This window comes from Alexandromys fortis, unplaced genomic scaffold (genome assembly GCF_014885135.2).
Source record: "Alexandromys fortis isolate MF-2015 unplaced genomic scaffold, M_Fortis_MF-2015_v1.1 scaffold_35, whole genome shotgun sequence".
Lineage (NCBI taxonomy): Eukaryota > Metazoa > Chordata > Mammalia > Rodentia > Cricetidae > Alexandromys > Alexandromys fortis.
The window spans coordinates 4,634,540-4,651,136 of NW_026067913.1; the positions used below are offsets into that span (position 1 = coordinate 4,634,540).

Below are 16,597 nucleotides of genomic sequence, written 5' to 3' on the forward strand. Positions count from 1 at the left end.
CATACATATTTTGCTCCTGCTATTGTTTAAGCATTTGTGCTTGGAAATGTCAAACAGTGACTACTTCTGAGTTATAAAAATTTCAAACAAAAAAAAATTCACCATGCTTAGATTTTAGGAAACTCTATATCTATAAAGAATGCTTGCGCATGCCAGCCCAGGGAGGGAAGGAATGCTGCAGAGCAGGGGAAGGTGGGCCCAGGGGAGGTGTTGACACTTGGCAATGACACACCATCCAGCCCAGAGTCAGATGGCCCTAAAAAGCTCCCGAGGAACTGTGAACCCAGAAACAAATGCCTGAATGCCAGGGTGAGTTTCTGACTCCCTGTGGGACTTGGATAAGTTCTGGGGCCTCTCCCTTCTTCATTTTCCCTGTCTGTAAAGTGAGCAGATGAAATGCTCTGGGGGCCTGGGGCCTGGACAATCACCACTCTTTTGCAACTCTATTTTGGTCTCATTTATTCAGATTGGCTTGCACGTTCTTCATTAACCAAGAATTGGCTTTTCCACAGGACTGAGATAACACGTGGGAGTTCCTTCCTTGCCCAGTTCCTTGTATTTGGTGTGAGCTTCCCTTCAGGCTGATGGGGATGTAAGGAAAAGACCTCAAAGACACCTGCTTTGTAGGTCCCTGCTAAATGATCCTTTAGCTACCTCCTTTAGCAATTGCTTCGTTGAAAATAATTCATTTGTCTACAAACTTGCTGGGCTAGCTGTCAGGAATGTTGCGTTCTCCTGCTGGACAGAGGTTTCTCAACCTTTGTCTTCCTTGTGACTTCCAAATCTCTAGCAGCAGTAGGCGGCTTGGCTGAGTCTTACAGACTGAGGAGTGTGTCCACCGGGAACGGTGGGAATGTTGAGTCTTCTAAAAGAACACGCTGCTGCTATGGAAGGGTCAGAAACGAGGAAGGAGGGAGAGATCAGGAGACACAGAGAAGAAGCAAGAGCGAGGAGCAGAATACAAAGGACCTGCAGGTGGGTGATCCCGCTGAGCTGATTCTCACTGAAATCAACCACACTGACCAAGGATGAGGCACTCGGAGCAAGATGAGAAAATATAAAAGAGTTTGACAGAGAAATATGGTTGCTGCAGCAACCTTTACAACACGCGGGCAAGTCCCTGTCAACAGTCTCTGCAGGTGGAACACATGTCTCTACACTCTTCCCTGCATGTACAGGCTCGGAATTCTGTAACAAACACCTCCATGAATTGCTCTAGCTTGGCTCCAAGTTGTAAAACACCATTGCTAGTGATCACTTCTATAAAATTTTGTAAAGCAGTATATCAGTAAAACATTTACTCAAATTATACTTATGTAATTATCTTAATTTATATAGCCATTTAAATATTTGTATAGGCATTATAAAAACAAATTGACATTTCTGAAACTACATGAGATAATTTAGCACTGGGAGAGAAACCAATATTATTTTGAAATGATTCTCTGTGCTTTCTCACGTTTTATGTGTGTATTTCCATAGGAATTATTTTCCAACATTAAAGCAGAGATAAGAAGAAAATACGGGTGTTTTAAGTACGTTTACAAATGCTTTAATATGTTGCTTATGAAATATTCTTTATTGATTGCTTGTTTAAGTCAAAAAGCCATTGTATGCACATTGCTTCTCAAATTCTTTAAATCTCTCGTTTACTAAAATGGTTACTTACCATCTCATGTTCCTTTATCTTGGTGTAACACAGTGCTCTATTATAAAATGCTGTGTAACTGTTCTTGTCCATGTTGACAGCTGTAGTTAAATCTGTAATAGCTAGTTTGTAACTCTACAAGATGAAAGAAAGAGAAGGATAAATCATAATAGACAAGTTCAATCTCAAAACGAACACATGATCCTATCAGTATTTGAACCATTCCTATAAGATTCTATATATCATCTTTAAAATTAACACAGTGAAGGTAGTCTTTCACATTGTTCACTAGGAAGATCTTGGTAGGGATTCTTACAGTTTTTTTTTTTCACTTACAAATAAAATTAAGGATGTCAGTAACTTAAATTTAAGCAATTATGAGCTAGAGGGATGGCTAAACAGTTAAGAGCACTGGGCTGCTATTCCAAAGGATGCAGGTTCAATTCCCAGCACCCAAAATTCACAACTGTCTGTAACCCCAGTTCCAGGAGATCCAACACTCTCTTCTGGTCTCCATGGACCCTGCACACATATAGTGCACAAACACATATGCAGGCAAACACTCATAAATATAAAATGAAATCTCAAAAAAATAATTTAAGCAAGTATTACACCGGTGTTGCTAAATGGCTTGGAGAAAGTGGTGCTGACTGTAAAAAAGGACAGCAAGTCACAGTCCCCTGGTGAGCACAGCAAGTCACAGTCCCCTGGTGAGCACAGCAAGTCGCAGTCCCCTGGTGAGCACAGCAAGTCGCAGTCCCCTGGTGAGCACCGAAGGTCTGACTTACTTCCGCCAGCCATACTGTCATATCACACAGTCACAACATTGTCTACCCACATTCACCCTCTCACCCCCTTCCATTCTCCTCTGATACCTTATGTCATCATTTCTGAACAGAGTAATTTTCAGGGAATTGATACATTATGCAAGTTCTCACCTTTGCTTTAAAACACTAAAGCAAAGTATTCCATATGATATAGTAATGAAGAAAAGTCAAAAATGTAATCAGGGAGGAATAATGATTTCATGTAGCATCAGATATCATGACATTTTACCCAGGGATTTCTATGTAGGACACTCAAACAATGACTTTATTCTCATCACATATAAATGCATTATTTAAAATGAATAGTGAAATATAAAAACATTCCAAATATCTAACCATCAAGTAATTAAGTATAAACTATGGTGGAATATTATGTATCATATATTCAAAGATTAAGTATAATTGTGGGAACACCACAATTATCTAGATAACACAATCTCATGCCATATAGCTGAGAAATGCGGGGAGTGAGTGCCCAGTTAACAAGCGGAGAAGCCTCAACTCTGAACTCAGTAAACCTGGCAGGAATGGCTTACTCTGTTGTAGTACTTCAGAACTCCCCTGCAGATGTAGGCACGCACACTCTCAGGATAAAGTCTGATGGCTTCATTACAATTCAGGATTGCTTTGGAGTATCTGCCCTTCATACCATAATAGGCTACTCGGCTTAAATATGCCTTGTCAGAGAAGAACAGAAGCAGAGATAGATGTTTGAATAAAACCTTCCGTTCTACCAGAATATATGGAACTTCAAGCAAATATATGCTTTGTACTAAACACAATATTAAGATATAGTTTTCCCATTTCTTTTCATTAAAAATTTAAACATACAGAATAACTGAAATCATTTTACAGGGATCATACTTATGGCTACTATTTGGATCCAGTAATCACTAGTGTGTAGCTGACTATGCTTGCTTTCCCCATTTCCCCCTAAACTATTGAAAAACAAATGGTATACACCATAATTCTTCACCCCATTTCCTTTAGTAGGAGTCTCCTGTGAAAAAAAGACATTGCCCTACATAACTACACCAACATTATTTGTCTAGGACAGTTGCTATTAATTATCAACTCAAATTTAATTTAGAATCAAGAACTAAGTCAAATTTCATCTACTAAATTTTTTGTTGTCCCTTAAAATTCATTGATATGAAAGCAAGAAAGTAATAAAATTACAGCATATAAGTTAAAATTATTAGCAAATAAATTAATGTATTTGAAATATTTACATATGTAACAATTCTCAAAATATTTTTACAAATGTAATATCTATGTTAAAAGTAATACTTCTGTTGCAGAAAGGAATACAAAAAGGTGGGTTGTTAAAATATAGTTAACTGTTGTCGGATATGATAACAATGCACATCTGTAATCTCCAAACTTGAGAGGCAGAGGTAGAAGTATCAAGAATTCAAGGTTATTCTATACTACGTGGCGAGTTTAAGGCCATTCTGTGCTCCATAAGATGCTGTCTCAAAAAGGGTGGAGGGGTGGAAAAGGAGGAAGAGGTGAGGAAGGGAGGGAGGAAAGGAGGGAGGGAGGGAGAAGGGAAAGAAAAAAAAGACACACAAAGAGAGAGAGAGAGAAAGAGAGAGAGAGAACTGCTTTTTTATCAATCACGCATAAATTATTTAATAGTTTCACCAATACTAACATATTCTCCAAATCACTGACATCATTTATTTGAATACCTGGTAATGTCTGGGATTGAGGGTAATTGCTCGATTAAAGTCCAGGATTGAGTTATCCTTGTTGAGTTTTACTTTACAAAGTCCCCGATGATAAAAGGCTTCTGCAAAGTCAGGATTTGCTTTCACAGCTTTTGTAAAAGAGTCCAAAGCCTGGAAGATTATATTGAAGCACACACCACTTAGTCACAGAACCGCGTGGATTCAGAAGATTAAAAAAGTATGGAACTCTTATTGAAAAGCTTCACTTGAGGGTTTTTGGGGGGAGGGGATATTTAAAATGCATTCTCCCAAAGAATCTTCTGGAACAACCAAGTATAATACTTAGAAATAAGTCAAATTTCAAATTAAAGATTCTATTATTTCCAGTGGATCATGATAAATATCTACATAATCCATGTTTAATGTCAACCACTATTCTTTGGATTTCATCAATTCAAAAAAACCACAGACAGCAGCAATTAATATTCTCCTTTATGGTCAAAGAACTGCAGCAGAAGGAGAGTTGTTCAGTTTCAGGATAAAAGGGTGCCACAATTTCCAGTGTATTGAGTCATATTAGCCCATTTCAATCTGATTTAGATTCTTCAGTTATCAATAAGGAAACTCAAAGAATGCTCTAATCATTATCCATTTAGTCTGCAGCACATTAAAATACTCAATTCAACTTCTTACAGTTTAATAAATTAGTGTGAGGATATTATTTTGCTACAATAATTTCCTACAGTTAGAATTATTATTTTGGTGAGAAAATATGTATTAGCTTTAAAATATTATTGGCAAATTAGCATCCAATAAAATGTGCTGATTTCTAATTTAAAACAATTCACAGGAATTAATGGGTGCAGATTGCCTCTTGTGAGCCAAGCTTTAGAAGCCGTTTGGTCAATTGATATCTTGCATTATTGTGGGTAGCCTTTCAGAAACAAAACTGATGCAAGCAACCAGTGTGAAAGTCACAAATAATCTCTGCTTCTAAGCACACAGATACCATTTGTAGGTTGCCTTCCTCCATGTGACAAAGACCCAGGTTATACAGACATTCTGCTAAAACAGCAGTGGCATTCGGTCCTTTGTCAGAACTTGAAAACATTTCCAAAGCCTTCTTAAATATTCTCACAGCTTCCTATAAGAGTAAGAACAGAGATAAGAGATGAAGGGCATGTTTTTATTAGTTATTTGTTAAACATCACAACCTTAAAAGTAAAGAGAACTCGGAGCCCACTGCAGCTCGGCTCTCATGTCATACAAAGGCACACAGATCTGATGCAGTCGCAAATGTCAACTGAAAAACCCCGTTCCAGAAGATGAACACAGCAAGTTCTCCCCCCCACCAGGAGACACCCTACAAGCCAGGTCTGAAGCAGGCTTTCATACGTCAGTTTTTATACCTAGAACTTCTACATTCTAACATCAGACTTAAACGTGTAGAGCATTTACTAATAATTAGCCTGAGTGACATGCCGGGAACTTAGAAAGCAATAGAAATATTGATGATACCTGATATAATTTGTCAGTTTTACTGTTAATGGGATTTCAACTAGTTGTAGAATAACAAGTTTCATCAAAAGTTACCCATATACATCTAATAAAAATAGTTGAAACCCATTAATGAAAAAGAAGTTTAATTTTCCAGATGTCATTTATTACTTAACAAATCATCATATAAATCTAAACATGAATATCAAGTTTAAACACATTTGCTATTATTATTCTACTTTCTGAAGTGTAGTAAACTGTTAAAGCAGTCGTGGGATTTTACTTGGCTCCTCTTCAGCATTTCCTCCACGTGCACAAGCCACCTCAACATCCAATCTTCCATCCTCAGCACAGGTCCTTCCCATTGGAAAACCGAATTATATTCTGTATCCTTCCTTTATATTATTCCATATACCAATATTTCAAACATTTCAATAGTTCACCCCTTTTCTCTCCTGTCATTGAACACTTTCTATCTTCTTTTCTGAGACTGACCCGTGGCCCCATCTCCTTCTTCCCCATTCCTGTCCGCTTTAGACATCTAGCCTGCCACTGTGTCCCTGAGTTCATAAGGACTTGAGCACATTCCAGTCTTCCATCTCACTTCAGTGAAAACAAGCACATCTTCGCTTTCTCTTGCTTTGCCCATCTGACCCTTCTTGGCTACTTTACCACGTCTTCTCGGGGAAATCTTGGAGTGCAGGTTTATGGAGACATCATATTGATGTCCTGAAACCAGTACTCTGTGTGTGTTGTGGCTAAAAGCTTGGAAGATTTTAACACTTGTTCCAAACCAAGATAATGACCATGAAATAAAGAAAGGAAGAGGACCTGAGAGATATTGAGACAATAGAGTTAATAGAACATCGCCTCTGATTGGATGAGCTAAAAGTTCCACAGGTTAGAAAATTCCAAGGCTCATTTAGGAACTCTATTTGGGTTCTACAGAGTGGCAAACATGGTATCAGTTGAGTGCCCTGGACCCTTGACTGGGAGAAATAGCTTTCTGGCTCACTTTTGTTCCTAGAGAAACCTATCTGCTTCCCTCCAGGGCTGAGAGCATTGACTTCCTACTTCCTGATGGCTGTTGATCACTCTCTGGCCCTAGAGGACTCGCACAGTTCCCTAAGGCCAAACCACAGGGCAACATACAGAATCTTCCTTGTATCTCCATCTCTGTCTCTCTATCTCTATCTAGCTCAATTTCTATCTCTATGTCTCTTATCTCTGTCTATCTGTCTATCTTTCTCTCTATTTCTATCTTTATCTCTCTGGTTCTCCATGTCTATCTCCAACTAATTAATTACTAGAAAGTCAATATTTAACATAATAAATACAGATACAGTTACTAGGATAGATTAGTAGTTCATAAAAAAATACAATCATTTCATTTTCTAAAAGTATTTAAATGTCAACTCTAAGTATAACATGTGAATTCATTACTAAGTTTAATAAACATTAATCAGTAGATTTTTTTTTTACCTTGATTTTCTTAGCCTTCATTTGGGCTTTTGCCAAGAGTGCAAAAGTGGAGATCTCTGGTCTATTGACTGTGACCCCCTCCAAGAAGCTAATAGCCTTTTCATGGTTTTCACAAAATGAGTAAATGAGCGCTTGCTGTATTGGTGTCAGCTCAATGAGACCTGAAAGCAAAACAGAGCTTAGCAGGACCCCTGCTGGGTTGCAAGGGCTTAGAATATAATTATTTTGAGGGAGTCACATAGTATCATATTATTTTTGCAACATAAAATGACAAACAACACCATACCAAAACCTCCTATTACCATATAAAAAAATTTATCACAATTACAAACCAAAAATGTAAACTTATAAGCCTGATATCTCATATAGTAAGTGTTTTCCTAAAGTTCTCTAGACCATGAATCACTATGTGGGTTGATTATGTAAAATCAAGGACTAAAATTTCCAACACTTTGTCTTTCAAGTGAATGCTTCACGCTGTCAATTAATATATAGGTATTACCAGTCGTAAAAAAAATGGAGAAATGTTTCTTTAACATTTTTATTTTGAATTAGTTGCATTTACCTTTGTTCATTTCTGCTACTTGATAAATAGTGAACTTTGCAAGATCATAACACTTCATCATTAGAAGGTACTGTCCCCTGGAAGAAATGACAGGATATTGAAAGCGGAGAAAAGGTAATTATTCTGCGGCCTCTAGAAACTTTTATTGGATTCGTTCTTTGGCAGTGTCATACACGTATAAAGCACATTCTGATAACTATAACCCCACACTTTTCTCATCTCCCTCCACTCCTATTTTACCTCCCCTTCTTCCTAATGCCCCTGTCTCACACTCAATCTTTCTCTGCATTGCTGTTGCTGTTTTAAGACTTACTGAGTTTAGCCAGCATCTTCCATATGACCATGGTTTTAAAACTCACGGAAACATGGGCTCCTCACTTGGGGATACCCTACTGAAACAAATTATTGCTTTCCCCCAGAATTCATCAGTAGCCAATTTAGTTCAACAGGGTGAAATTGGGCTCTCCTATACCCCTTTGGATCACGACTGATTGTTGATTGCCCAGTCTTGTGTGGGTTCATTGCAGGTCACCACAGCTGCAGTGAGGCTCTGACTGAAGTGGCTGGGCCATGGCCAGAAGACAGTATTGCCACAGTCCTTCTCCTATTCTCCTGATCTTAAAGCCTTTCCACCCAGCTCTCCCATGATAACCCTCGAGCCTTAGTGGGGTGAAATAAATGTCCTGTTCAGTGTTAAGCATTCATTCATCAAAATAAGTATCCAAAAAAAGTTAATAATGTTACTTACATTTTATAATTATAAAACATTCATTGACCCATTTATATAAGTATACATAAAAACATTTTTTTTAATTATAGAGTTGTTTGCTTGTTTTTGGCTTTTGGCATTTTGAGACAGGGATTCTCTTTGTAGTGCTTCCTGTCCTGGAACTTGCTATGTAGACTAAGCTGGCCTCAAACTCAGAGGGATCCTACCTCTGTCTGCCTCTCTCTCTCCCTCCTCTCTTTCTCTGCCTCTCTGCCCCTTCTCTGCATCTCTCTCTGCACCCCCCCTTCTGCCTCTCTGCTTCTCTGTCTCTGACTCTCTGTCTCTCTGTCTCTGTCTCTCTCTCTCTCTCTCTCTCTCTCTCTCTCTCTCTCTCTCTCTCTCCCTTTCTCTCTCTCTCTCTCTCCATCCTGCTTCTGAAGAGGTAGCTACTGCCTCTTCCTCCCCAATTCTCCCCCCCCATCTCTCTATCTCTATTTACCTCTTTCCTCCATAATCCCCTTACCCATTNTCTCTCTCTCTCTCTCTCTCTCTCTCTCTCTCTCTCTCTCTCTCTCTCTCTGCCTTTCTCTCTTCCTCTCTGTCTTTGCCTCCAAGTGCTTGGATCAAAGACACGCACCACCATTTCTGGAAAATTAAACCGTTTTTAAAAGTTCACAATGGCAAATGAACATGAAGTTATGATGAAAGAAACAATTTAGGAAATGTGACAGTAAAATAAAGTTAAAGGTCATAGAACAGAATGGGAAGAAGTATTTATATAAGTTCTGAAATGTGGTTTAACTGTTCAAACACAAAATATATCTTTATCAGAAAATATATCCTATTGCATTTCCCCGGGCCTATTAATATTGAGAGATTATGGTTTTGGTAATAATATCTTACATCAGGTCTCTATACCAAATTCTACTAAACTTAAAGTACAATTTTGAGTGTCATTTTTTTCACTGTTTTGGCAGAGGGCTCTATTAGTACTGTGGCTACAAAAAGAACCAATGTTGAAAAGGTACTCCCTTACTCTGAGGGTATATGTGCTACCTACATAGCAAGTTGGCTAGAACCTCGCTCTCAGAAACTGTACTTTAGTGTAAGAGTACAGCAGCGGGAATGATATGGTTATCTTAACATTTAATCCAAAACAAGAAATAAAAGTTGAGAGGCAGACGTTGTTTGGAGGTGAGACATAAGGTGAGGATCGTGGAAGATAAACAGTGGGGTGTCAAGTTATCCCGAGGAGAAGTCAGTTTCTGTGCCGGTACCTTATTATATATAACTGGATTGCATCTGGCTGGAGGTGGATAGCACGGGATAATTCATATACTGCCTTTTTCGGTTTGTGCAGCTGTTGAACGATAAACAGGAATCAGTATTCTAGTTGAAGCAATCTTCTTCTTGATGTTTAGCCCCTCCCACAATTTCTTGCAGAATTTTTGTAGAAGCTTAAACAAATATCCTTGATTTTCCTCTCTACTCGTTTCTGTTTCTATTTTTGAGATTATAATATAATTACATCATTCCCCTTTCCTTTATGCCCTCCAAACCCTCCAATATACCTGCCTTACTCTTTTTAAATTCGTAGCCTTTTTTACATTGTTGTTATGTATGTGTGCATATACATACAAAACGTAGACATAGTTTTCTTAATTCACCAAAGCAAATATAATTCACAAAATCAAAAAAGTCCTATGATGCAACATCTTTTGTTTTTTAATTAGTTATCTTTAATTTTGAAGAATGGTTTCAAATACCCATTCATGTATCATTTTACACTCATTTATGTGATATGTTGTAGTATATGTATGTTCTGGGAATCGTGTTATTGTTGTGGTCCATTATGCAATTAAACAGGGCATTTGACCCCAGAGCAGAGTTCACATTCAGCTGGCGGAAATGGATCAAAGTGTCCTTGGAGGACCAAGGAAGAGAGAGAGTGGCCCCCAAGAATAGGTGGGGCCAGCAGATGCCACAGGCCTTTTTGGAACTGGATGGTAGCTGGGGGTGGGTGCATCCAGGCTGGGGCAATTGTTTCCAGTTCTAATCTTATATTTGTCCCCAAGTTTTATAATTAATAAATTGTAAAAGTAATCCTTTCTTATGTATGTTTCTCTTTTACTAAACTTTTCAAGTTTTCTCCCTCAACCTTTTAAAAATTTATTTCACCAAATTTTAAATAAACTAACATAAAAAGTACCTTAAGAAGCAAAAGTAAATTCCACTTTAAAAATAAGGTGGAGAAGCAGAGTTGAAACAAAATGAATCAGTGAATGGGTGTGAATAAAACAAAATATAAGGATGGTGGGAAAAGAGGTCCATTTGCGATCCACGTGGAAGGTAAAGATTCATTCTATCTTTACTAATGGTCACAGAGCCAAAAATTAAATTTCCACACGTTCAAAACAAAAGTCAACCACCGCTGAAGACATCACCAATGGAGCACTACACAAACCCAGAAAAATTAACCTGAACAACTGAGAACAAACAGGATGGCAGGGTCCCCCGGAAGAATCCCACAAACTGACTTAGATGTGGACATGGAGGGTACTGAAACAGAACAAACTCTTTGAAGAAAAGAATGGGTAGAAATAAGAGGAAATCCAAAGAGACAGAATTTGTTTAAATGAATTCTAGAATTTCAACTTCTTAAGCTGCCCTTTTCCCGGTTGCACAATTAACGAAGTACTGACATGTTCACATTGGCATACCTGGTTGTACCAACCGTCTAGGTTGGTATTAGTTGCTTTTCTCCGTCTTGTGATCTCATACCTTAGAAGAATTTGGTTTGACTTGTGGTTTGAAAAAATAACAGTCACTCATGGTAGAGAACACACGGGTAGCAGGTTGCCCCACAGTAACGGAAGCTTAAGGCTGGGATGCCTCTCAACAACAGGCCAAGTAGCCGAGACCTGACAGGAAGTAGGGCTGACGAATACAGGATAACCAGCTGGTGCACTCTTCAATGAGGAATCCTATTTCCCCCTCTCTTGCCGCGCCTTAGCTACCTGTAGTTCTCTGTGTAGGGTTGAGTCCCCTGGGCTTTCCCCCATCTATTGCTGTTCTTAAGTGCATGCCTAGGCTGCCATTGGTGTAACTTCTGATATTACCAGGAGACACAGCAAACCACATGGCCCGGTGTTTCACAGCAACAACCCCACTTCTTGCTGGCACCTTCTGTATTTTACAAATTTTGTTGCTGCTGTTAGTTAACAAGTACCCAATAAGGCAACTTTAAATGGTATGATTTATTTTGCCTCAGTTTTAGAGCATTCAGTCTGTCACATAGGGGTAAGCATGGTGACCAATTACGCCATGACAGGGGTTTGTGTAGCCAGGCTTCTCATATCTGTGTGAACAACAAAGAAGTGACACAGCAAGACACACTATAAATACTCAAGTAATGATTCCTTCCATTTTACAACAACTCAAACAGTGCTACTAGGCTACTAACAGTTGAGCACCGCATAGACCTATGGGGGAGGGCACTCTGCTTCTAAACCACCGAAATATCTATACACTAATTAAAGTGGAATGCGGCTGACAGAAGCTCACTCTCTGGGTTTACAAAGTTTTCTGGAGTTGGGTTTTAGCTCAGATTAAAAATGGAGACTGAACCTACAAACAGAAGAATATATATTTCCATAACGCTGAATGGCCAAGATATTGTCTGCATACAAACCATTAACGGACCTTCTCTGTCCTGAATGGTTTCNCAGGGTTTAATTTTAAAGTTATTTTTAGATTAGATTATATTTATACACATGATTTTCTTTTCTGAATCTTACTTTTTTCTTCAAAAATACCTCATGGAAATACCTCCAAATGTGCTTGTATAGTTCTCCATTGCATTTTTTTTCTCCGACTGCAATAGTTCATCATGTGTAAACACTTGTAGTCAACAATGATTGTGTAGATAGTTAGGCTTCTTAGAACAAAGAGTGAGGACATGTGCTGACATTCAGCTATCCTACTAACACTTTGAATTCTATGTATGTTATTGGAACACACCAGCTTCCCCAAACTTCCCAGCTTTGCCTATACCATTCACAGATTAGTGAAAAGAATGATAAACTGTAAGCATGCCTGTGTCTCACCCAACAATATTAACAATACACTTTCCCTGGGAACAGTGTTGGATCTGCTCTGGATCCTCTACCTTTGTTATCTGGAGGATAAGAACTTTGAATTGATGTAAGTGGCATAATAACCAGGCTAGCTTAATATGAAACAGCAAATTGTAATGAAGGGATAGCTTACAACACCAGGGATCCAGCGATGGGCAGGAAATACAAAAAGGACAGGTGGAGCTCATGCCCACCAGATTTATACGTAAACATTAGCCCGAGGCGAACACCCCCCCCCATTGGGCTGGGCTTTCCCTACAAATTGAACTCTAGACATACCAAGTTCTGAGATGCAGAAAATGGAATTTAGAACATGAGGTATGAACAAGAAATAAGTCTTTGTTATGTTGTTAAGGTGCTTTTGAAGGTATTTTTGCCACAGCATAAACCAGCATGCTATGATTAAAACAAATATATCCAGAGGCTATATATAAACAGGGGTGGGAAGGTAGCAAATGCTAGGCCCCGTGGTTTCTAAGAAAAAAAGTAAAAGTCCTGACTTATATTTTGGCACAGTCCCTAGAACTTCTATGTTAGTGCTATCAAAGCAGCAAAGAGCAGTAAGAAGATGAAGAGGCTATGGCAATGGTCTTGGGAAGGAAGCATCTTCTGGGACAGAGCAGTTGGTAGGAAATGGCCCAAAGGTATATCTTTGAGAAACGGAGACGGAAGCTAAAGGAATATTCTACGGGAAGTCACATCTGGTGACAGGAGGAGAAGAGAGACTACTTACCCAGCTATTTCAATTTGTTACAATGAATCCATTATATACATTTTTAATTTAGATAAGTTGTAAAAATTAAGATTTAAAGAAAGTTATTCATTATTAGGATACCATTTGTTGTGGTTTGAACGTAATTGGTCCCCAGAAGCTCACAGAGAGTGGCACTATTAGGAAGTATGGCTTTGTTGGAATAAGTATGGACTTGTTGGTAGAAGTATGTTGTGTGGGGGTGGGCTTTGAAGTCTCATATATGCCAAGCCACATCCAGTACCTCAGTCTACTTCCTGTTGCCTGCACATCACCATGTAGCAGCTCCTTCTCCAGCACTATGCCTGCCCACATGCCACCACATCCCACCATGATAATAGACTGAACCTCTGAAACTCTAAGCCACCACGTCAATTAAATATTTTCCTTTATAGGAGTTGCGATGGCCATGGTGTCTTTTCACAGCAATATAAACCCTAACTAAGAAGTTGGTAGCAGGGACTGGGGCAGGCCTAACCACATTTTTCATAAGAGGAATTTGGAGTTTGGTTTTGCATTTGGAAAGCAGTGGAATTCTTTAAGCACTGCTTAATGGACCAGACTAGTAGGAGAATGGAAGACAGTAGTGCTAAGAGTTATTTGAACTGTGGGGAATAGATTTTATTCTATGAACCCACACACTTTCCGGTACATATACATACACAGAATTAGACAACCGATTCTAAAGGGTTAACAGATTTCCCCAGCCAATAAAATTACAGGCTACTGATTTTCAAAAAATTCCTCATCACGTACTCTTATTTGCATAGAATGCATTACCTACAATAATTGTATATTGTTTTGTAGTGAAATATGAAACACGTGCTAGAGATACTATAAATGAAAATGGACACCTTGTAAGAAGAGGTTTTGCAAATAACAAATAATAACTAACTGTATCTGCTTAATAGCTATTGTTTATAAGCCTCTGTCGTTAGCTGAAAAATTACACTCATATCAGTTACCTTGGAAAAATATCCAAACAATTAAATTATTTTTTAAATTCAAGATCCCCAGGTATTAAATACCTTATAATAGGTTTCTGCTCTACAAATATAGCTTTGAATATATAAAGGATCAACTCGGATTGCCTCAGAGAATCGCCAAAAGGCTTCAGTGTAATTATCCAGGTGGAATAGATAGATGAGGCCAATATTCACATAAGCCAAAGTAGCAGTTCTAAAAAAATGGAAAAACAAGAAAGGAAAATCTTTTTAGTAATTTAAATTTATGTCCATTTTTAAAAATTATTAAAAAGTTAATGAAATATGTGAGCCAATTGCAATCAGATATTCTTAATATCTTACTAAAGCAATGAAATTAGTTTACTATGTTCTCTTAAAAAATAGGAGCATGGGTGGTTAGGAAGACGGGAAAGATCTGAGAGGAGGTGGGGAAAGGGAAGCAGGATCGGAATATACTGTATGGAAAAATTTATTTTCAATAAAAGAGGAACATTCTTTTAAAAGACTTAGTAATGAATTAACAATCATAGGTTCTATACTGGGAAGGGAAATGGTAGTCTCCTAGTTAAGGGGTAGACCCTTAGCAAAACTTGACTTACTCTTGAGTTACCTTGAATCAATGATTATTTTTCCTCGACTCAAAAGTCTTTGCCTTGGGATAAAACCGGACTCTCTGATCATGGCGAACAATGAGGACTGATGAGAAGCCAAGGTCAATGGCAAGGGGTTTTGATCCTACTTCATGTTCCGGCTTGGTGGGAGCCTAGCCAGTTTGGATGTTCACCTTCCTAGACATGGAGGGAGGGGGGAGGACCTTGGACTTTCCACAGGGCAGGGAACCATGACTGCTCTTTGGATTGGAGAGGGAGGGGGAGAGGAGTGGGGGGAGGGGGAGAAGAGTGGGGGTAGGGGGAGAAGGGGGGGGGGGGGGGGAGGGAAATGGGAGGCTGGGAGGAGGCGGAAACTTTTTTTTCCTATTCTCAATAAAAAAAATAAAATAAAATAAAAAGTCTTTGCTTAAAGCCATGTATAAAAATGAAAACTGATCAATCTAAGATTTGGTGGTTTTCAATTAAAAAAAAAAAGTTCTCCACGTGGGTATATGTAAAATTGCTTTTCGATGCCAAGTAAATGTTTTCTTATAGTCAAGTGATTGTTAGTATGGGGATGACCTTAGACTTATTTGCTTAGTGCTTCATTAAGACAAGGAAAGTGCATATCACAGAATATGTACTGAGTCCAGGCCATGGAAGCCCTGGCAGCTGGACAGCAAGGGTCCTTCTGCCCATCTGCTGACTTTATATCCCAAATGTCACTCTGCCTTCCTAACCCCAAAGAAAAGTCCTCAGAGGCCTATACTCGTTACTCTCCAATTCAACGTTTTTACTGGATAAGTTGTCTGCTAGGCATCACAGAAATAGCATACCTTTTAAAACTTGCTCTGAAAACTTCCATGTTTTTCTTTCATTTTTTTTTCATTTTTTTTTATTGAGAATAAGAAAAAAAAAGTTTCCGCCTCCTCCCAGCCTCCCATTTCCCCCCCCCCCCCCCCCTCTTCCCCCCCTCCCCCCCCTCTTCTCCCCCTCCCCCCACTCCTCTCCCCCTCCCTCTCCTATCCAAAGAGCAGTCAGGGTTCCCTGCCCTGTGGAAAGTCCAAGGTCCTCCCCCCTCCGTCCATGTCTAGGAAGGTGAACATCCAAACTGGCTAGGCTCCCACCAAGCCAGAACATGAAGTAGGATCAAAACCCCTTGCCATTGACCTTGGCTTCTCATCAGTCCTCATTGTTCGCCCTGATCAGAGAGTCCGGTTTTATCCCATGCTGTTCCCGTCACAGTCCAGCTGGCTTTGGTGAGCTCCCAATAGATCAGCCCCACTGTCTCATTTTCTTTCATTTTGAAGTTAGATATAATCACATCATTTTGCATTCCCTTCCTCCAAACACTCCCATATACCCCTCCTTGCTCTATTTCAAAGTCATAGCCTCTGTCTTCATTAATTATTGATATACATGTATATTATCTCATACATGAATACATACCTTATATATTCCTAAAACTAACTTGCTCAGCCTGGGTAATGTTACGTGTATGTATATGTTCAACACTGACCACTTGGTATTGGATAATTAGATGGCGTTTTTTCCAACTCTCGGCATTTCCTAGTTGCCTATAATAACTTACATTTTAATGAGTGATTCATTGGAGAGAAAGAGAATTACTCAATTAAAATATATGCTTTTAAAGCTGGCTTTTGGCTTACCTAACTTTCAATTTGTGTCTCTTCCATGTCCTGTTTCCTAAATGGTATTAGATTCTCTTCTGCTTTACTAGACAAACTGAAGTC

At 38.9% G+C, this 16,597-nt stretch overlaps 1 protein-coding gene across 3 annotated transcripts in view; it reads right to left on the reverse strand.

The window, feature by feature from the left end:
* Ttc6 (tetratricopeptide repeat domain 6) overlaps positions 1-16,597 on the reverse strand; it is a 161,294-nt gene that overhangs the window by 14,543 nt on the left and 130,154 nt on the right. For 2 of the 3 annotated variants that reach the window (XM_050138768.1, XM_050138769.1), the window contains 8 exons: positions 14,317-14,467; positions 9,679-9,761; positions 7,693-7,769; positions 7,128-7,288; positions 5,158-5,292; positions 4,170-4,319; positions 3,012-3,152; positions 1,670-1,783 (listed from right to left, as the gene is read on the reverse strand). In XM_050138768.1, coding sequence (XP_049994725.1) covers positions 1,670-1,783; positions 3,012-3,152; positions 4,170-4,319; positions 5,158-5,292; positions 7,128-7,288; positions 7,693-7,769; positions 9,679-9,761; positions 14,317-14,467 — 1,012 coding nt within the window. Of the gene's footprint in view, positions 1-1,669; positions 1,784-3,011; positions 3,153-4,169; positions 4,320-5,157; positions 5,293-7,127; positions 7,289-7,692; positions 7,770-9,678; positions 9,762-11,121; positions 11,946-14,316; positions 14,468-16,597 lie in introns of those variants that run through there. The other variant, XM_050138770.1, reaches the window with a different exon arrangement.